Source organism: Dacryopinax primogenitus (assembly GCF_000292625.1).
Source record: "Dacryopinax primogenitus strain DJM-731 SS1 chromosome Unknown DACRYscaffold_19, whole genome shotgun sequence".
NCBI classification, from domain to species: Eukaryota; Fungi; Basidiomycota; class Dacrymycetes; order Dacrymycetales; family Dacrymycetaceae; genus Dacryopinax; species Dacryopinax primogenitus.
Window position 1 is genome coordinate 172,975 of NW_024467216.1, and position 20,026 is coordinate 193,000.

General features: G+C 50.0%; 5 protein-coding genes across 5 annotated transcripts in view; 3 read left to right on the forward strand and 2 right to left on the reverse strand.

The window, feature by feature from the left end:
* Positions 1 to 203: 203 nt before the first annotated feature.
* DACRYDRAFT_110800 (uncharacterized protein) lies at positions 204 to 681 on the reverse strand (the record flags this gene model as incomplete). The annotated part of the gene is made up of 3 exons (XM_040769126.1): positions 204 to 340; positions 388 to 398; positions 503 to 681. The coding sequence occupies 3 exons, from the start codon at positions 679 to 681 to the stop codon at positions 204 to 206; spliced, it is 327 nt and encodes a 108-aa protein (XP_040625254.1).
* Positions 682 to 1,324: 643 nt separating this feature from the next.
* DACRYDRAFT_110801 (uncharacterized protein) lies at positions 1,325 to 1,814 on the forward strand (the record flags this gene model as incomplete). The annotated part of the gene is made up of 2 exons (XM_040769127.1): positions 1,325 to 1,745; positions 1,795 to 1,814. 2 exons carry the CDS (start codon positions 1,325 to 1,327, stop codon positions 1,812 to 1,814), a joined length of 441 nt encoding a protein of 146 aa, XP_040625255.1.
* Positions 1,815 to 10,873: 9,059 nt separating this feature from the next.
* Positions 10,874 to 13,023, forward strand: DACRYDRAFT_118652 (MFS general substrate transporter; the record flags this gene model as incomplete). The annotated part of the gene is made up of 5 exons (XM_040770634.1): positions 10,874 to 11,045; positions 11,118 to 11,318; positions 11,365 to 11,547; positions 11,596 to 12,606; positions 12,671 to 13,023. The coding sequence occupies 5 exons, from the start codon at positions 10,874 to 10,876 to the stop codon at positions 12,964 to 12,966; spliced, it is 1,863 nt and encodes a 620-aa protein (XP_040625256.1). The 3' UTR covers positions 12,967 to 13,023.
* Positions 13,024 to 15,211: 2,188 nt separating this feature from the next.
* On the forward strand, positions 15,212 to 17,037 carry DACRYDRAFT_24410 (phosphate transporter). Its single transcript, XM_040773676.1, has 2 exons — positions 15,212 to 15,582; positions 15,630 to 17,037. The coding sequence occupies exons 1-2, from the start codon at positions 15,222 to 15,224 to the stop codon at positions 16,913 to 16,915; spliced, it is 1,647 nt and encodes a 548-aa protein (XP_040625257.1). The 5' UTR covers positions 15,212 to 15,221; the 3' UTR covers positions 16,916 to 17,037.
* A 1,945-nt stretch (positions 17,038 to 18,982) lies between these two features.
* Positions 18,983 to 20,026, reverse strand: part of DACRYDRAFT_70804 (MFS general substrate transporter) — a 3,296-nt gene continuing 2,252 nt past the window's right edge. The window contains exons 6-8 of the mRNA XM_040775928.1: positions 19,792 to 19,972; positions 19,653 to 19,717; positions 18,983 to 19,575 (exon numbers count right to left, since the gene is read on the reverse strand). Coding sequence (XP_040625258.1) covers positions 19,256 to 19,575; positions 19,653 to 19,717; positions 19,792 to 19,972 — 566 coding nt within the window. The 3' untranslated portion in view covers positions 18,983 to 19,255. The remainder of the gene's footprint in view (positions 19,576 to 19,652; positions 19,718 to 19,791; positions 19,973 to 20,026) is intronic.

A 20,026-nucleotide genomic window follows, 5' to 3' on the forward strand; every position in this document is an offset into this window, starting at 1 on the left:
TTCCTCATTAGCATATTGAGCTTGAAGCTGAGGATGATCAGTAGATAATGATATGGCTGTGCAGGCCTGCCATTCATCTTGAACCTTGGTTCACTGCAGTGTGGACAACACTTGAGTTTGACAAGGGCACCTATGTATGCCACACAGGAATTGATGCAGCAATTGTAAGTGATGGGCTTCATTCCAGAGATGTGTTGAATGTGTCATTCAATATAGGGGAGATCGTAGAAGACATCAGGATAGGTGAAGTTGAGGGTGTTGTACTGTGCATTTGTGAAATGTCCATTCATTTTCACATAGAATGCAGTGAATATCTTCTCATCCTCTGCTGACAGGTTATCTGGATTGTGTGAGCAGCACCCAAGCTGTTTGGAACAGATTACATACCAGGTATCATTCTTGACTCAAGATCAATCTCCTCATCCAACTCCTCAATGCCAGAGGTCTCCCCTCCATCTCCCCCTCCCCCTCCCCCTCACCATCATGCATCTGCCATTCTCACTCCCAATCCTCCTCCTCCTCCTCCTCCTCCTCCTCCTCCTCCTCCTCCTCCTCCTCCTCCTCCTCCTCCTCCTCCTCCTCCTCCTCCTCCTCCTCCTCCTCCTGCTGCAGCAGCTCCAGCTCTGGCTCCAGCTCTGGCTCCTCCTGCCCCAATCTGGGTTCTTCTGCTGGCAGAGACATCTGGGACCCAACCCCTTCCCTTTCACTGCCAAACAGCTCATTCCACAGATCCTTTAGATCCTTTGCAGGTGGTATTTTGCGCCCCAGTCAAGTCATCTCTTCCTTTGATTGTTCCTGCCAGGTGATGATGACCTTCTTTAGGGCTAGTGCTTCAGCCAACTGACAATGCTGCCATCTCTGGGTGCAAGACAACATTTTGCCACAGTGAGAGCAAGGACCTTTTCAATGTTTCTGACGGACCTCTGCCTTTGCCTTTACCATGGTGAGAGGTAAACAAAATGGCAGGCCCCACTCTCCAGGACCAAAAAAAGTCAGTGATTCATCAATTCAGAATTTCCATATTGGGTTTATTTTTGCCCTTGTTTGTGGTTGGTGTGTAACATGATCTGTGTATGTGACTGATTTTGCTATCACAGCTTTCTGCTTGAGAAGTATATAATGGGACTGACAAGCTTGTGTCCCTTTCTCCCCATCCTATGCCCAGGATCTCAGACCTCACTGACACCCCTTCCCTCAGCATCTTCCTCAAACAGGCCCCTTCACCTGAGAGTGCTGACAGCCCTCCCAGCGACTCCCTCTTCCTCAACTTCTTCACAGCTGCTTTCCACCACTGTGCTCCCACCCCCTCCACACCTCTCCAAGGATGGCTGGTATGCATTGTACATGCAACTGCAATGAGTCCGATGCCATGATTACAGACGTTCTGCCCCCAACAAACACTTCATCAAAGAAGAAAGTCAGCGGCAAGGGGAAAGGGAACAAGGAGAACCTGCCTGCCCTGTTTCATGATGCTACCTCTGTTGCACTTGCCCTCTCCACTGAGGATGACCTTGATGAAGACCCCATTGAAACCCTGGTAGAGCCCAAGAAGCATGCCCTGTCAGTATCTGATATCAAAGAAGACGAGCCCCTGCCCAAGCACACCAAGAAGCAGCCTCTCAAGCAGCTCGACAATGGCCTTGACATGCAGAAGTTCCTCTCCAAGAAGAAGTCAAAGAAGGATGAACTTATTGAGTTGAATGCAAGGATTGTAGAGCTTGGGGCAATCATTATGTCTATGAAAGGTATGTCTTGAACACTGCACACATACATACATATCTGACATTATTGAAGCAGATAAGGAGAAACTTTGAAAGGCACTCATAGCCAAGCTGGCAAAGCACAAGGCACCTCTGCCTCTGAAGGTCATCCCTAAGCCCTTGGGGCAACCTGGTCATAAGGGGGCAGGTGGATATTGCCTGCAGGAAGAAATGGGGCTCTCTGGGAACAAGAGAGAGTACAATTCTCTTCAGGTAAGCCACTCTTACCTGCTATTATAGCTACCTACTAACCCAAGCTCTTCTACAGCAACAAGTCTGACAGATCAGCAACAAGTACAATGTCTGTGGAGACAAAACCATCACCAAACTCTACCCAGAGGTGATGGCAAAGATATACAAGGAAGTGAGTACTGTCCTCCATGCTAAATGACAACATGTATTTACCTTGAAGTAGGCTCAACACAAGATTTGGTACTTGCAATGGTTTGAGAATGATTGGGCCACCAGGGCCATTGTTAAGTCATACACAAGGAGTGCCAAGCAATTCTTGGTCTTGAAAAAAGCTCATGATGAACATCACCTGTCTGGGTCAAGAACCCTGGGCCCAGATGTAGGCCCTCAGCCTTTGGTGAGAAGCATTTTATCCAATAAAGCCATGGAGCAAGCTGCAGTACAGCTTGATGATGATGATATTGACAACAGTGACAAGGAGCTTGTGAATCATTTGGCTGGAAGTAAATCTGACAATGAGAATTTGGATTAGGTAAGTACCTGATTGTAGATTTGCATTGTGTACATATCAACATGATTTCCAGTCTCTGTAAAATATTTTGAGCCTGCTTGGCCTGGCTTTTGTTGTTGTAGGGACTAGATATCACTGTTTCATCAGTGCTTCAAGCACCTTATTCCAGCTCTTGTATGATTTTCAGCAAACAATGACATTTGAATGCTTTGGTAAGGAATTACATGTGGGTACTGTGACAGTTTGGTTCAGGGCTTGTAAATAAGTTAATAAAATAGATATGGTTTTCAGCTCCACACAAGGTAATTCACTGCCTGCCCTAGGTCATGATTGGCATGACCTGGGGGACTCCTGAAGGGACTTAGCTTCAGTGCCAATGCACAGTAGAATGAATGTAATGAGGGAGGCTGGCAATGCAGTCTGCTCCAGGGCAGGGTGCTAGGGTGGTGCTTCCCCCTGTAAAACTTTTTGCTGCCACTCTTTGGGCTGTCCATCATTCAACATGGTTTTGTTTGTCCTTGCTTTGCTGTTGTTTTCTGGGTGTTGTGGACAGACTGCATGTCTGACCCAGCCTGTGTTTCCCTTCTGGTGCCTGATATGGATGCTCCAGACAGACCTTTGCCCCATAACAAGAGGAGAAAGCACAAGAGTGATGTGATGAAATTGCACAGCTATATGGGTTGGCTTGAGAGGTGCCAGACCCGGGGCTTGGGGGATAATGGTTCATCTTGCTATACTTTGGGTTGCATCTCCTGTATACTCACATGACAGATAGATGTTCAACTTATTCCCTCCTACCCAGACCTGTTCATCAGATGTCCTTCCAGCAATGCAATGGTCTTGGATTCTCTCATGGCTGCCTTTTTGCACAACCCCCTTCCTACACCCATTCCCTGTGCTCCTGAGACCAGTGATTGGGTGTACAGGGTCAATCCAGCCCAGCCTCTACCCAAGGGAGTGACACTAGATTGTCCTCTCTTTTGAGTTCATGATGGTGTTCCATCTCAGCATCTGGACACCTTGCTCAATCTCACCAAAGACTTCTACTCAAAACTTCCCAAGTCTTACCTAAGACAGGAGGAAGAGTTCAGTTGCTCATCAGTACCAGGACTCCACTTGGGTGTTTGGAGAAGATCCAGCCCAGTGCCTGCCTTTAGCAGAGATTTGGTTAACCAGAATCCTTTGGTGAAGAGGTGGATGGATGTCCTTTTGGAGGTTATGGACACAGTGGTGGGCAAAAGGGCTATGAGGTTGTTGCATAGTCATCAACCTGAGGTATATGAGGAGAGAAAGAGGTTTGTCCTTTGACATCCTTTAGATGGGTTACTCCTAACACTTTAGCAGGATCCTGGACTGGACCTATTCTCACTCAGCATTGGCTGATACTTTGGCTGATAGACCTCAGCTTTGACAATGTGCCTGGCCCATGCTGGCCTTCAGAGAGGGCCATGCCCCTGTGCCCCATATTGATTTGAATGATGATGACAATCAGTACAGTATCCTGTTTGTCCTCAGCAACTTCACCACTGCCTATTTGGTCCTCCCTCAGCTAGGGATTCAGATCCCACTTTGTCCAGGCCAGTTGCTGTTTATCGACACCTGGCACTTGGCACATCACACCACATACTTTAGGGGAACTAGGTATGTGTTTTCTGGCCTTACGGATGCCAATCTTTGCAAAGATTATAGAAAGACAGTAGCTTAGTATAGTGACCACATGTTATGGTCCTCTTTGATGATACATGCTACCTATTTTTCCATCACCTCCCTAAGTGTAGACTTTCACATTTTTTGGTCAGTTCTCAGTGATTGATTTGTGATTGCCATGGTGCTAACTTTGGTATGGTTAATAGTAGACATGGTTTGGCATCTCATTGGATGTCTGAAGGTGTCACACATGATTGGTTATTCGGGAGGGTAACATGTGATACTTTGGCATGTCTTGCCTGTTGTGGGGGGTGTTTCATTGTGTGTCCTTCTTTGTGGTGGTACAGATTACTGTCTCTGATGTTCGCCAAAGATGTACCCTGTCTCACAATACTGAGTCAAGTGTTTACCAGCTACTGCATAAAGATGGATGGCAAACTGGAGGAACTCCCTTACTCTATCCCCTCAATAATCTTTCGCCATGTCAGTTATCCTCACTGCTATTGCAGGTTGCTATGATTGGCATCCATCTGCAGCTGGCTCATGTACTCTAACCTGCAGCATAGCCTTACCCATGGCACCTGTAGCTGGCAACCTTGACAACATCCTCATGACTGATGATGTGGTTGGTGTCTTGCACTATTTCCTGCCCAGTGGAGCATTGGAGCTGGAAGTTGGTACATACAGCATCAGCCAAGATTGCATCAAGGACAACCTCTATGGTTGTTGGTGATGGCTTCAATATGGATGATTTTGAGTTTGAGCTGGATTGCTTGGTGGTATGTTTTCCTGAGTTAATATGATGGCAGGTGCTGGTTGTTTGGCCAGCTTCTTTCGCTCTCCCATGAGAAACTGCCAATCCCTCCTGTAGTCTGCATTGCAGCACAGCCTTTCAATGTTCATGCTTGCATCTTCAATATGGATGCCATGCCATGGATTTCCACTGGCAAGAAGGCTTCTCACTTTTGGTGTTACTTTCCAGATGAAGGGTGGTTTGCTAAATCAACCACCTGTGTCACTTCAAATGCAACTTTGCATGTGACTGGAGTTCTTACCAGCAGATCCCTTTCACAGGAAGACTCAACTCTGGCTTCTAAGCAATTCTCACTCTGGGTAAGAGACAGTTTTCCACAGTTAATATTTATTGTTGAATTGTTATCCTACAGATTCTTGATTATGACTATCTCTCTGGAACCACATCATCAGCACCATTGCCAGCACCAGCTACACCATTGAAATCAGCCTTTTGGTGGTCTCACTCTGCTTTGCAGATCAACACTCCTTTCCAGCTGGATCACCAACCACCTCAATAGGGCAGATACCTTTGAGACAAGAAAATGGTCAGGCTGAAGGAATTGAAGTTGCAACAGAGCTTAGCCTTGATCACCAAGGCAATGGTGAAACAGGTTCACTGAGAAAGCAGACCAGACATCCTTGATGCACATCAAGATAGTTGCCTTCTGTATGATTGTCCGAGGTGGAACTGGCTCTCAGAATTTGCATTGAATGAGCACACTGTACCCTGTTTCTTTCCTCACACCAGTCAGGGCAAGAGAGGCCCACTGAGACATATTTGTGGAGAGGTCAAATAGAGATGGCAGGCTTTCATAGCTCCCATCTCCCAATGACTGGCTTGAGATGCCCCTAGAAGATGAACAGCACCCTCCTCAGGCACATGGAGCACATGGCATCCATAGAAGAGAGGCCAATGCCCAAAGGCATTGTGCGAGAAGAGAACAGGAGACAGAAGAAGCCTGCCTTCTTTGGTGCCAAAGAGAGTGAGGACAATGTCAACATTGAGAACAGAATATGACAGAAGAACAGTGGCACCAGTATCAAGCTATGAGAAGAGATCGACAGGCCAGGTATAGAAATCAGCAGAGACAGCAGCATCTGGAAGCTCAGAATAACATGGGCACTAACTAACCATGTTGAGGGTATCCTGCCTATACTGCCACAAAACTTCCCTGGCAGCAGAACACAGCAAATGAACCAACCACCCAGACAGGTCAAATCATGGTGGCATCTCTTCCCAAAATCCTCCACTGCAGCTGGCCGGCAGCATGCTATCTCACAGTGGAACAGGGTCTGTCTTTACTGCAGTGCAATGCTCCTCAGGTCAGTCCTATTATTGAGTGAGCCCTTACACATGTCTAACACTAAGACTCTCCCTGGATTCTCAGTGCTGAGGCAAATACATTTTGCTGCAAGAATGGGACATATGTGTTACCATGGCTACCTGTGCTACCTGCTTCCTACAACATCTTTCTGCAAAGCAATCATCTGTCTGCCCTGTCTCAAAAACTCAATGGCCTCTTTGCATTGACTGCAATTGGGACAACAGAGGGCTTTGTGCAAGGACTCCAGCCCCCATCCAACATGGTTCTCACAGGTCACACCTATCATTGCATGCTAGATGTGGCAAACCCAACACACTTGATCCATTGGTTCCTTTATGATCAGCAGGAGAGGACAGATAGAGGGCACAGGATGAACATATCTCCAGATTGGCTTGCAGCAGTCTCAGAAGCATTGGAATGCCATAACCCATACATCTGTGAACTTCTTCACTTTCAAGATGATTCCTTACCAGATATGGCTATGCTAGAGCTCCCTGAGTTCACTGCAGCTGGAGACTTTGCAGCAATCATGCATGCTAACAATTCAACATTGGTCAATCCACATAGTATCCTGATATGGCATCTGGGTATGTTGCTCCTTTCACATATGAAACTTGGCTCATTTATTTTCTAGGGGATGATCAGCCATCATATATCAGCATCCTGAGCCAGCATTATGAGCTGCTGCAGTATCCCTTGCTGTTTCCTCATGGGACACCAGGATGGGGCATCATAGAGAATGATGGCCAACAGGCCAGAATACAACAACACTATGTAAATGCATATGGTGTTACCCAATGTCAGTGGTACTTCTCCTGCCTAATAATGGAGGACCAATTCCTATGCTTCGGTTGATTGGCCAATGAATACATTTGTGACAGCTTCTCCAGAATTGAGGAACAATGTCTTGACTATATCAGACATGCAAGAGAACATTGTGCAGAAGGACTTCACCCATCTGATGATCACAATGAAGACAGAGAAGATAGTGAAGATGATGAGGGGCCCATCAATATTGACCTACCTGCAAGCTTCATTGGATCATGCAAATGGGCAAGTGAGCAAACTGCAGATGCACTTGCCCTTGCTCGAGTTCATGGTCAAGCCACTATCTTCACAACAATGACATGCAATTCCAACTGGCCAGAGATTAGAGAATGCTGCAGAGGGGGCCAGGATGCCTCAGATATTCCTGTGGTTGTTGCACAAGTCTTTAAGGCATGACTGCAGCACTTCAATCACCTATTACAGCAGCACTTCAGCAAACTCCTCTACATTATCCAAGTGGTAGAGTTTCAGAAACATGGCCTACCCCATGCACATATAGTTTTCAAGGTATGCCATGCATGTATAGGTATTTGTTTAATGGAAGCCTGAATATATTGCTAGGTCCACCCTGAGCTCCCACCAGATCAGATAGATTGCATAATCAGTGGTCACATTCTGGAAGAACCCCAATTAGCAGCCAAGGTTGAATGGTGGATGTCACACCCAAGAGACCATCTTTGCCCAGACACATACCATCAATGTAATTGTGATGGGAAATGCATCTATAACTTCCCCCAACCACTTGCTGACCATACCTGGATCAATGAAGAAGGTCATGCAGTGTACAAGTGCTTCACTGAGAGGGACCAATGGATTTCATCACACATGCCTCTATTCATTGATGAGCTTGATTGCCATGTCCATGCTGATATTGTTGGTTCAACACATGTCTTCATCTACCTTTACAAGTATCTCTATAAAAGCCTGGACAACACAATGTTCAAGATTCTGGATCCAAACCATCCTCCTAGGGATGAGGTCAATGACTATGTTAAAGGTCAATACCTCTCAGCCTGTGAGGCTTCTTGGAGAATTCTTGGCTTTCCTATATCAAAACAAATCCGTGGCATCACACAACTCTCTGTACATCTAGAAAGAGAAAACTATGGCCAATTATATTGACACAATGGTGGTCAGTCAACAGCCTCAACACTACTTCAATACTTTGCATGTCCACACCATCCAGCCCTACTCCCTTTGCTATATGCAGAATACTTTTTGAGATATATCTTGGATGTGTGGAAAGGAGACCTCCCTCCTGGTGCATTCCTTGAAGAAGTGCAGCCAGGAATGCCACAGAAAGTGATCAAACAAAGAACCACAGAACACCCTGCCTGTTTGCAAAGCATCTCACCTTCTTCAGGGGATGTCTTCTACCTTCGGTGTTTACTCCAACACAAGGCTGCAAAAAGCCATGAAGAGCTATACTGGGTGAATGGTGTTTGTTATCCTTCATATGTGGAGGCAGCACATGCCCAAAGCCTCTTTGATAATGATAAAGGACACTATGCTTTGCAAGAGGCTGTTGCAGATCTTTGTACTCCAGGACAACTATGCTTTCTCTTTGCACATGTGGTTCTGGAAGGGTATCCTGCTCCACCCTTATGGGATACATTTCAAGAGGATCTCTCAGCTGATTTGCTTTGGCACCTCCCACAACCTGTCACAGCATATAACCAGGCTCTTCTTTCCATTGGAGATATTCTTGCTGATGTGGGAAAGGATCTATCATATTATGGGCTCCCACAGCCTGCAAGGCACTCAGTGGAGCTCACCCAAGAACTTGCTGCATTTGCAGGTCAGGAGCTGCAGTTGGCTGAGGCCGCTTGCATTGGCTATGCACAGCTGACAGAAGAACAATGTGTGGTATATGATGAACTTTGTGCATCTCTACTCACAGTGCAACATCAAGACCATGCATTTGGCCCCTACTTTCTTGAAGGCAAACCAGGATGAGGCAAGACACTTTTGGTGGACACACTCTCAGCCTGGCTCAGGAGCAATGGACACATTGTTTTGGTGGTTGCATCAACAGGCATTGCAGCTACCATTTATGAGCATGGCCAGACAGTGCATTCTCTCTTCTGCATTCCAGTGAAAGACGTTCATGTCTCTCTTCATTCACAATTGCAGTGTTCTCATCTTTACTACTAGGACCACATTGGCATTCTCTCTGAAATCTGAATACCCTCTGGACAGGCAGATCTTATTCATGCTGCCAGCTTAATTGTTTTTGATGAGATGCCAGGTGCCAACAAAACAACAGTGGAAGCTATTGACATGGTTTGTCATCATATTACAAGCTGTGACATCCCTTTTGGTGGTCTTCCATTTCTTGGCCTTGGAGACTTTTGTCAGCTAGCACCAGTGGTCAAGGGAACAGGTGAAACAGCAGCCCTACAAGCCTCTATTCTCTCCAGCCCACTCTGGCCTATGTTTAAGATTCACTGTCTCCATGCACCTGTGTGCAATAGAGATGACCCAGAATTTTCAGCCTTTGTGGATTATATTGGAGAAGACACCTCTGGAGAACAAGTCAGGCTCCCTTTACTTCAACCAGTATCTAACCTTGACATGGTCCTTGATTTTTTGTATCCACCACACATTCTGCAAGACCCTGTCCAGTGTTTAACTCAAGCATTTCTCAGCCCCCATAATGCAATGGTGGATACATTCAATGCACAGACATTGGAGTTGCTGCAATCAGATGAAGGTACATCTTCTGACTCAAAGCAAAAAAAAAAGAACACTCACAACTTTTGCAGTAGTTTACACTAGCCTTGACTCAATCAAAGATGGAGAAGCCCTGGATCTGGATAATGAAGAACAAATGCCTGGACACTCAAACATGCTCACCATGCCAAGGATTCCTCTGCATGCCCTCACATTCAAAGTGGGGGCAATTTGCCTGCTCATGAGGAATCTGTCAGTGGCAAAGTGCTTGGTCAAGAATGCCAGAGTAGTGCTTGAAAAACTCAATCAACACTTTGTTCAGGTATGACTGCTAGCACCTAATGGTGAGCTGAGCAGAGAGCTCTTCTGTATTCCCTGCATCTGTTTTGCATTTCAACCACAACATTCAAGCTGGACAGTGATTCACACACAACTGCCACTTTGTCTTGCTTATGCAACTACTTTTCATAGCTGTCAAGGGCTCACCCTTGATAAGACAGTACTAGACTGTCACACTGATGTCTTCTCTCATGGCCAGCTATATACTGCATTGACCTGTGTGTGTATACAAGCTGATAGCCTAATTTTTGTCCCCCAAAATTGGGACTTCACAGTTGCAAACATTCAGAGCAGTTGACTCATGTTGCCCTTTGTACCTATCTAGCATATGGAATTCAGCTGCACACACATGTTCCTTCACTCCCTTGCTCATGCACAGCGCACTCTAAATTAGGGTCCTTGTGCAGTGAGAGGTGTGGCTGTTCTTTCTTTGCGCCTGTCGGGATCGTCCATCAAATGTCATTGGTGCCTTCCATTGCTCCATTCTCTAATCGTTCAATTACCATTCCTTCTCTTCCCGACAATCATCCACGAAAGTTCTGGGATAGGAACAGAACACTGCCAGCAGGGCTCCGAAGCCACACAGGCACAGGACCCAGGGACGTCCCGGCGCCTATACCGGATTTTGCACAGTACCTGGCCCAACTTTGCAGGGCTTGAATCGAACTCTGCTCCCCTTTTATCCCTATTTAATGTGATGTATCGAGCGTTAGACGGACTTTTAAGGACGCTTGGATTGTCAATCCTTTGCTCACGCAATTCACTCCCCACCCGTCCTCTGCTCCCGGCTTACCGACAAGAAGATGACCGTCGGCCAGCAACCTACCTTCGCACTTGCACCGCCAAGGAATGGACATGGTGTCGAATATGCGGCAAGCGCTCGGAGACGCGCGGCTTTGGAGGAGATCGATAGGCATCCATATGCTTGGTTTCATGTGAAAACCGTGCTTGTTGCCGGGGTTGGATTCTTCACTGGTATGTGCCTTTTTCCTGTACTCCTATGACAAGGCCGGTGCGCATGAATTGTACTCACCCGCAACCTCGCAGATGCTTACGATGTCTTCGCAATCTCCATCGCTGCTACCGTGCTGGGTCTCGTCTATGCCGACGCGACCACCCTGGGCACCAACGCTGACCTTGGGATCAAGGTTGCCACGCCAGTGGGCACCTTGCTCCGTATGCTCTTTTTCGGGTGGCTCGGGGACAAGCTTGGTCGCAAGACGATGTATGGATTTGAACTTATCATCAGTGAGACAATCAATGCATGTGGAGGTTGAATCTGACGTGAGCTTAGTGGTGATTGGTACCTTCGGCCAAGCGCTTTCGTCCCAAGGCCCAACCGACGCAGTCACGATCACCGGTGTCATTGTCGTCTGGAGATTTATCCTCGGATTGGGTGTGGGAGGAGACGAGCCTCTTTCTGCTACTCTGACTTCTGAGTTTGCTGCAACTCGGATTCGTGGTCGGATGATGACAAGTTCGCCCCAGATGCTAGTCTAGTGATGCGCATGCTAAGCGATGACAGCCGTTTTCTCCATGCAAGGTTTTGGCACCTTTGTTGCTGCCCTCGTCTCTGCAACCCTCGTTAGCGCCTACAAGAGCTACATCCTCAGCTCTGGCGCTGAAGCAGTGGACCGTACCTGGCGCTTATTGATCGGCCTTGGCTGCGTGCCTGCCGTGATCGCCTTGTGGTTCCGACTCACCATCCCAGAGACACCCCGCTTCACCGCAGATGTTGAGCGTGACGTCGAGCGCGCGACGCGAGAAATAGACCAACTGCGGTTCAATCAGCGTTACAGGCCGGATCGAAACGCTATCGTGCGACCTGTCCAGGCTCCATTGGCCACCCGGTCCGACTTCTTTACCTACTTCGGTCGACCACACAACTTGAAGCTTCTCCTTGGGATGGCATGGTCTTGGTTCGCTTTGGATTTCGCGGTCTATAGCCTCGGCCTCAATTCTACCGTCGTGCTAGGTGCCATTGGCTTCGGAGACCAGACGAATGACGCGGCAAACTGTCAGGAAACCCTCACCAACGCGTGTATGTACCAAATCCTGTTCAACGCCAGCATAGGGAACATCATCCTCTCCCTCAGTGGCCTTATTCCTGGGTTCGGCTTTTCCTTCTTGCTCATCGACTGCTGGGGACGCAAGCCGATCCAGTTGATGGGTTTTGCAGTCCTCACCGTGATATTCGTCTGCATGGGATCCGCGTACTGGAAAACGGCGCTGAGCACGAACCAGGCAGCCAAAAGCGCCTTCGTCTTCCTCTATTGCCTGACCAACTTCTTCCAGAACTTCGATCCAAACACGACGACGTTTATCATTCCCGGTGGGGCGTTCCCGACAAGGTATCGGAGCACTGCGCACGGGCTATGCGCGGCCTTCGGCAAGCTAGGCGCCATCATTGCCCAAGTCGTGTTTTCCTCCTTGAAGGATTGGGGAGGAAAGAATAATTGGATCGGCCACATTTTGCAGATAATTGCGCTCTTCATGCTCACAGGGTTGTTTTCCACTCTCCTGTTGGACGAAACCAGTACGTCTAGTATACCGCCCAAGGATCTCGCTGACCATTTCTCTTTTCTCCCTTCACTTTGCAGAACAAGAAACCCTAGAAAACCTGTCTCACGAAGAAGAGTTCAGCTATTCCTGGACGCAGGATGACCTGAACCTACCTCAGCCTGTAGCACTGCACGGCCAGCCGGAGGCCCAGCTTCCGCCACCGGCAAACGGACACGGGCATCCCGCCAACGGGCACGCTCACCCACCGTTCCCGCCGTTCCCGCCTTATCACAATCACCAGGAGGACCAGGCGCCCCCAGAGCCAGGGCAGCCGGCTTCCCCTACTACTGGAGTAGAGGTGCATAGGACGACGGGGCATGCTCGGCTTAGGTGAAACGCGTCGGGCGGGTGTTCTGCGCTCATGGTTTTGTTCAGCTTTTTTTGGGATTACTCATAGGGGTCGAAGTGTATAAGCATCAGTAATTCTGTCTAGTACTTGATTCCTGACGGACTTTGTATCTTTCTGGATCCGAATGAGGAGGATTCTAATGGACAGTTGTGGTGTTAGTTATCGAGTAGCCAAGACATCAGCGTCAACAGGGCAACATCAGACGTCCGATCCCTCAGCTTCACGACCTCTCCAGGTTCGTCATCTCTCATCCCACACGACCGAGAAACCAGCCCGAATCCGAACTAGGATCACCCGGTCCCAATCCGGCCGGATGCCGTCCCCCAAACTCGCAAACGAGCGTATGGTCCAACCGTGCCATATCAGACGTTTTGGTTTTCTACGTTCGGAATATATGAATACTGTTGCCCACGCACGTGCCCGCTTTGCGCGGGTCGGGCTGTGATGAACCTCCACTTTGAAAGGTGGGCTGTGGGTGCGTGCGTGGATAGCATAGACAGAGTCGTTGTCGGCATTAAATGTGGGGGATAGGGGACGACCTGCTCCTCAAAGGAGTTGTCGTAAAGTAAAGTAGAACGCCAAGCACGCGCTTACCAATATCACTAACTCACCAACAAGAAAACACGGACGTATGTCCAGCGGGCCGAGGAGCGGCAACCTTCCTCCGACCTCAGTTCGGCACAGCTGCAGTCGGAATACCGTAAGGGCAAGCGGAATATTTCCCGAGAGTGGGGAGAGGTGTCTCGGCAGATGTTCTACAGGAATTGAGGTGAAGTAAGTTTTCTGGATAGGAGGATGGTCTGAGTGGGTTATGCACGAGAGATGGAAGATCGATATCTTGCAGGGGAATATAGTGGGCGCTCTGTGGTGGTGCGACCACTCGACCTAGTCTAGCCTCCAAAGACCCAAGAAGAAACCCCACGGACATCGTCTCTACCCCCAATATGCATGAATAACTTGCTGTAATGAACAATATCATCATCCTCGTGCAAGAAAGACCATACGACTGCCAGGGTTTGGAGAAACTGAGTGACTGGCAGGAGCGCGTGGGGTTGCGTTGCGCGTGAAGATCGGCCAGGGACAGCGCGTCATTCTGTCATCCGTCCGTTCCCCGTCCCTCAGACAGAGCGGGCCGGGATTCGGAAGCGAGCTTGTTGTGCCAAGCTTGTCTGCTGGTGAGCAGAAATGCATGACTAGGATGTGATATTGCGCCGGGATAGGAGCTGGAGCGCGTGCCCAGTCAGCGCTTACCTGATGTAGAGCGAGCCGCTTAACACTGTTGGTTGGCTAAATGATTGGCAGAGTACGGGTACTAAAGATGGTGCTGAGCTGTGAGCTGTGGCCTCTTTAGGCTGGGTGCGTGCGGTGTGCGATGTTCGATGTGGAGGGCCGATGTTCGGGAATGCCGAAATCCGACGATGGTAGCCACAGAAACGACGTGTGGTAACCCGTCGGGATTTGGGTATTAGGAATCAGATTCCTCTTTAGGCTCGACGTTCTCCGGTTTATGGTCAGAACTGGGGAAGAGGAGGATGTGAGCTGGAATGGCTTGGTATGATTGTCCTGTGCCACCATTCTTGTTCGCATGTCCAGGCACAGCAATCCAGCACGAGTGACTCCGAACCACTCAGACTGTCCTTCGGGGCCCTTGCCCTTGCCGGACGCGGCACGGGATCACAAGAGCACGAACCCTGAGCCCTTATGCGGAGCATATGCCAACATTCCGGTCTAGCCTGTGTCCAAAAATACGCTACAATGTCTCGCTCGATCTGCTTTGGAATGCAAGTGTCGGGGAATGGTATTCCGGGGGGAAAGGCACGTTGGTCCGATTGATTGGGCATCCCTTAGGGCGCGTTTCCGGTGGGTGTGGCTGTGCGTGAAATGGAGAGAAAGATGGCCGACACGTCTGAAGTCTGATTGTGTCGCGTTGTGGCAAGTTCTGTTGCTCGTGGTACATCTTCTGCGCTGCTCGATAGCATGTGGTCATCAATGACGCTGTGAGACAAACGTGGGTTATATTCTCTCCTGTGATTGGCCAAAACGCTCTCGATGCACACCTCTGTCGGATAATGCACACATTGCTCGACGTGTGCCTAGAACAAGCCGTGACGCTGTACGTTCTCCCCCTGTTTAGCCTTCGACGCGTGTATGCGCATAATTGTGCCATACAAATACCCGCCCTTCCTCTTCGCTGTCCAATTCCTTCTCCATACCTCTTCCCTCCCCATCCACCATCAACAATGGCTGGCGCAGAGTACCGCTCCCCATCGGAGAAGGTCGTCGCAGAGGCAGTCACACTCGATGCTCGCCGTCGTGCCGCCCTAGCAGAAGTCGACGCGGCCAAGTTCTCTTGGTTCCACGTAAAGGCAGTCCTCGTCGCCGGTGTAGGCTTCTTCACAGATGCCTATGATATCTTCGCTATCTCCATCGCTGCTACCATGCTGGGTCTCGTCTATGCCGACGCGACCACCCTGGGCACTAACGCTGACCTTGGGATCAAGGTCGCGACCCCCGTCGGCACTCTTGTTGGTCAGCTCCTGTTCGGGTGGCTCGCGGATCTCATTGGTCGCAAGCGCATGTACGGTGTCGAGCTCATGATCAGTGAGTCCCGTCTCCTGTTTCTCTTCAATGCACTGACCCGCTCCCAGTCATCGTCGCTACTTTCGGTCAGGCGCTCTCTGCTCAAGGCCCCAACACCGCTGTCACCATCACCGGTGTCATCGTTGTCTGGCGGTTCATCATGGGTGTAGGTATCGGAGGTGACTACCCTCTCTCCGCTGTCATCACCTCCGAGTTCGCTGCCACCCGCATCCGTGGTCGCATGATGTGCGCTGTGTTCGCTATGCAGGGCTTCGGCAACTTTACCGCTGCCGTCGTGGCCACCGTCGTCGTTGTCGCCTACAAGCCTTACATCCTCTCCTCCGGACCTCAGGCTGTTGACTACACCTGGCGTCTCCTGATTGGTCTTGGCTGCGTGCCCGCCGTCATTGCCCTCTACTTCCGTCTCACCATCCCCGAGACTCCCAGGTACACCATGGATATTGAGCGCAACGTTCTCCAGGCCTCCGTCGACGTTGAGCAGTTCCTCGCTAACCAGCCCTACAAGCACGACCCAGATGCGATCGTCCAGCGTGTCCAGGCTCCCCGTGCGTCCAGACGCGACTTCATCGCCTACTTCTCCCAGTGGAAGAACGGCAAGGTCCTCCTCGGGACGGCATACTCCTGGTTCGCCCTCGACATTGCCTTCTACGGCCTTGGCTTCAACTCCTCCATCGTCCTCACGGCCATTGGCTTCGGTACCGCCGCCACCCCTACGACAAACGAGGGCATGTACCAGACCCTGTACAACGTCTCCACCGGTAACATCATCCTTGCCGTTGGTGGCCTCATTCCCGGCTACTGGGCTGCCTTCCTCTTGGTTGACAGCTGGGGACGCAAGCCCCTGCAGATGATGGGCTTCGCCTTCCTCACCGCTATCTTCTGCGCTATGGGCTTCGGGTACTGGGCGATGAAGACGAGCCAAGCGGCCAAGAGCGCCTTTGTCTGGCTCTACTGCATGGCCAACTTCTTCGAGAACTTCGGACCTAACACAACCACGTTCATTATCCCCGGCGAGGCCTTCCCCACCCGCTACCGCTCAACCGCACACGGTATCTCCGCCGCCTCCGGCAAGCTGGGCGCTATCCTTGCCCAAGTCGGCTTCTCCCAGTTGCAGAAGTGGGACGGCCAGGACTGGATCGGCCACATCCTCCAGATCTTCGCATTCTTCATGCTCACGGGTGTGTTCTCCACCCTCCTCCTCCCTGAAACGAAGCAGCAGACACTGGAAGAACTCTCGAACGAGAACCAGGACGGGTTCATCACCGACGTACCCCCCGTACGCATCACAGACGGAGGTGCCATCGTCACCGGTGCAGGGGGCGAGATGGTATAAAACACCCCTTTATGACTGGCTCGTCTGTCCGCTTCACCACGTGCCCGATCCATGACCTAGATCGTAATGCCCCACACCAATCTTTTGTTTCTCTGTAGCTGGATGTGTAGCGCAGCCTTTCCTCCCCTCTGTAACCCAGGTTAGATAATAATGTCTTCAGGTCGATTCGGTATGTTCAGTCCTGTGTCCGATGAGGAGTGTCGTGTTGAGTGATGTCAGTTGGACTCGTACAGAAGAAGAAGTACGAAAAGGTGACAAAAAAGATAGTATCTTTTCATAACGTGCGGGAACCAATCCCGACGCGCTTATTTGATCTCTCTAGCGTTGCCCATCGATAGGCTTGCAGACTGTAAGTTGCAGCTGGAGGAATTCGGGCTAACAGGGGCGTTGTTCGATTTTGAAAAGCCAAAGTGGTTAAACAGGTTGTTTTCCTGAAGGCCAAGACTCTATATAAAGGGGTGAGGTGAGAACTTGAAGGGAGGAAACTGTCCTCCGATCTGGGAATACGGCTTGGAGGAATTAGGACGGCCCGGGTGGCAAGTTCGCAAGTTCCACCTGGGACACTGTGCTCCTTGGTACATTTGCAGGGCTGTACAAGACATACTGAGAAAGCCTGAGATATACAGCTCTTAGTTTTTGCACAGGCTGTCGCTGTCTTTGGGTGGGTGGCTGGGGAGACAATGAATGTCGTATCGCTGGCAAACGTGACCCAGTGGCAGGTATGCTTCGGGACTGAACACCCACACCACGGGCTCGTGATTTCATGAGCAAGAAGTGATCTGGAGCTGCGATGGTTGGCAAAGCTTGCTTGGGAGAGAACCAATGTTCGAGGGTGGTGGCAGGAACTCGATTTAGGCTGTGAAAACACAGAATTGGGAGGTGATTGAAGATGAACGCACTGAAGATTCAATTTTACTATCGGGTTGCTTTGAGTGCACATGTATGGAGTCGCCGACTTTTCCTGTGTGGCGTATTAGTCTGAACAAGTGGCCGAATCGCAAGGAAATGTGATACCAAACTAAAGATATTGCCATTCTCATAGAGCTACAACCAGATTGGAAATGCCAAGCGTCATGTTCCATTCCATTGCAATTCTGAGCTGGGTTACACTGCTTATACTTAATTTGTGTGTTCAGAGCTTCGGGACTTTTGGGAATTTGATGGATACTGAGCGGAAGTTGCATCGGGTCACGGGCACGTTGATTCATCCTGCTGATTGATGTGGTAATGCGGGTATCAAACCTCCCTGGCAAAGGCTGTCAGTGGTTCCACCCTCTTGTTTTGACCATTGATCTTGCTCATCGCTGAGCCCAATCGCTACCTGGGCCTCAGTGCCAAAGTCATGGCAGAATGTTGGGACGCTGATCATCGAGCGAACGTTACCCCTACCGCCTATTTCTGCAGGGTATTTTCCCACAATGCCCTGAACGTTCCTCGAGGACTGAAAAGAAAGCCTAAAAAGCGACCCACGCGTTTTGGAGAACGCTTATCGTCCCCGATCCAAAACTCTCAAGGTTGAACGCAGGAATTCCCTTAATAGGCTCAAATTAGGCACGTGCGTTCTCCAGGGATCCAACAGTGCAGGGATGGCGTGAGGACTCCCTCTGACTGGACACGACCGTGCACTCGGAATGTCCGTGTTCCGGATTCGTACAGTAGCATAGGGGCAACAGTGTCTTGTGGAAATACAACTGTGCAAGAGTTAGGGGATGCCGACGGGGAATTGGACGCCACAGTACCCCGCTGGCTTATGCCGAGCCTTTCACTGGCACGCAGCTGGGAGTTTACTGGTGTGAAAGGAGGAGCTGTTTTTAGAGACCTAGTCATCAGCTTGTGACTTGCGGCTCAAGGGGGGCGGGTGGGTTGCAGAAACTGGTTAACCCTACCCAGGCTGCCATTTAAAAATATCCCATCCAAGCCGAACATCGCAGAACTGCACATTGACAGTGTCGAGAATCCCACACCAACAGACGAGGACAGATTTTTCCCTATCGGTATCCCAAGATGGGGTAGCTAGTTACAGATTTGCGATACTTGCAATATACGGATCGTAGACGGGGTAGAGACAGTAGACCAAGAGCAAGAGCAACGAGAAAGCGAAAGCGAAGGGAAGGGAGGGGGTATACCAGGGCAGGTTAACGTAACGTAACGTATCGTGGAAGTAGGGTAGTGTACAGACTGGAGCCCAGGAACGAAAGCGAAGCGAAAAACGAAAAGCGAAAAACGAAAAGCGAAAAACGAAAAGCGAAAAGCGAAGCGAAAAGGATCAGTAATCAGTAATCAAATGAAGTGGAAATCGTGCGAGTAGAATACACCTTGCCTTTGAGCCCTCCCGGGGAGTTACCGAGCATAAGCAACGACACCTGCCCTCGTTCTGGAAGTAGCGCCCTGGTCCGCCCCCGCCTCCGGTTCAGGCTCAGTCTCAGGCTCGGGATAAAGAGGTTCATCCCTATACTCCTGATCCGCAAACGTGACTTCCCTCGGATGCAGCGGGTGTCCATTAGCACTACTCTGCAGCAGGGTATGGCCATTGATGTGCATGTGCATGTGGGCCTCGGGCTGGCCATGGAGGATCGCCCCTTCCGGAAACTGGACTTCGTGTAAGTCGTAGATGAAGTTCTCTTGGACTTCGTTAGATAGTTCTTCGAGGGATTTACGTTCTACCAGAGCAGAGGGGGGGAGCGCGGGTTAGCGCGTGTAGGGAGGAGGAGGGAGGGAGGAGGGGGGGGAGACGCACTCGTTTCGGGTAAAAGAAGGGTAGAGAACACACCAGTAAGCATGAAGAAAGCGAATATCTCCAATCTACGCCGCGCACGCGTCAGCCTACATCCTACATCCTCCCCCAACCCCTGGCGAGGGAAGCAAATCCGACTCACATATGTCCAATCCAGTTCCCAGAACCCGACGGCCCGCCCAGATCCTGCAGTCTCGAAAAGATAATTTGGGCGATCACGGCTCCCAATTTTCCCGATGCGGCTGAAATGCCATGTGCTGTGGACCTGTACCGGGTTGGGAAGACTTCGCCGGGTATGACGAATGTTGTCGTGTTTGGACCGGCTGGGCGTTAGCGTTACCTTGTGCTCATGAGGCGGGAGGCGGGGGGGGGGGGGG

Excerpts from the sequence above, each read along its gene's own strand:
- DACRYDRAFT_24410 (XM_040773676.1), top strand. The coding sequence starts at position 15,222 with ATGGCTGGCGCAGAGTACCGCTCCCCATCGGAGAAGGTCGTCGCAGAG. Across the intron at positions 15,583-15,629 it reads CGGTGTCGAGCTCATGATCA|TCATCGTCGCTACTTTCGGT; the intron begins GTGAGTCCCGTC and ends ACCCGCTCCCAG.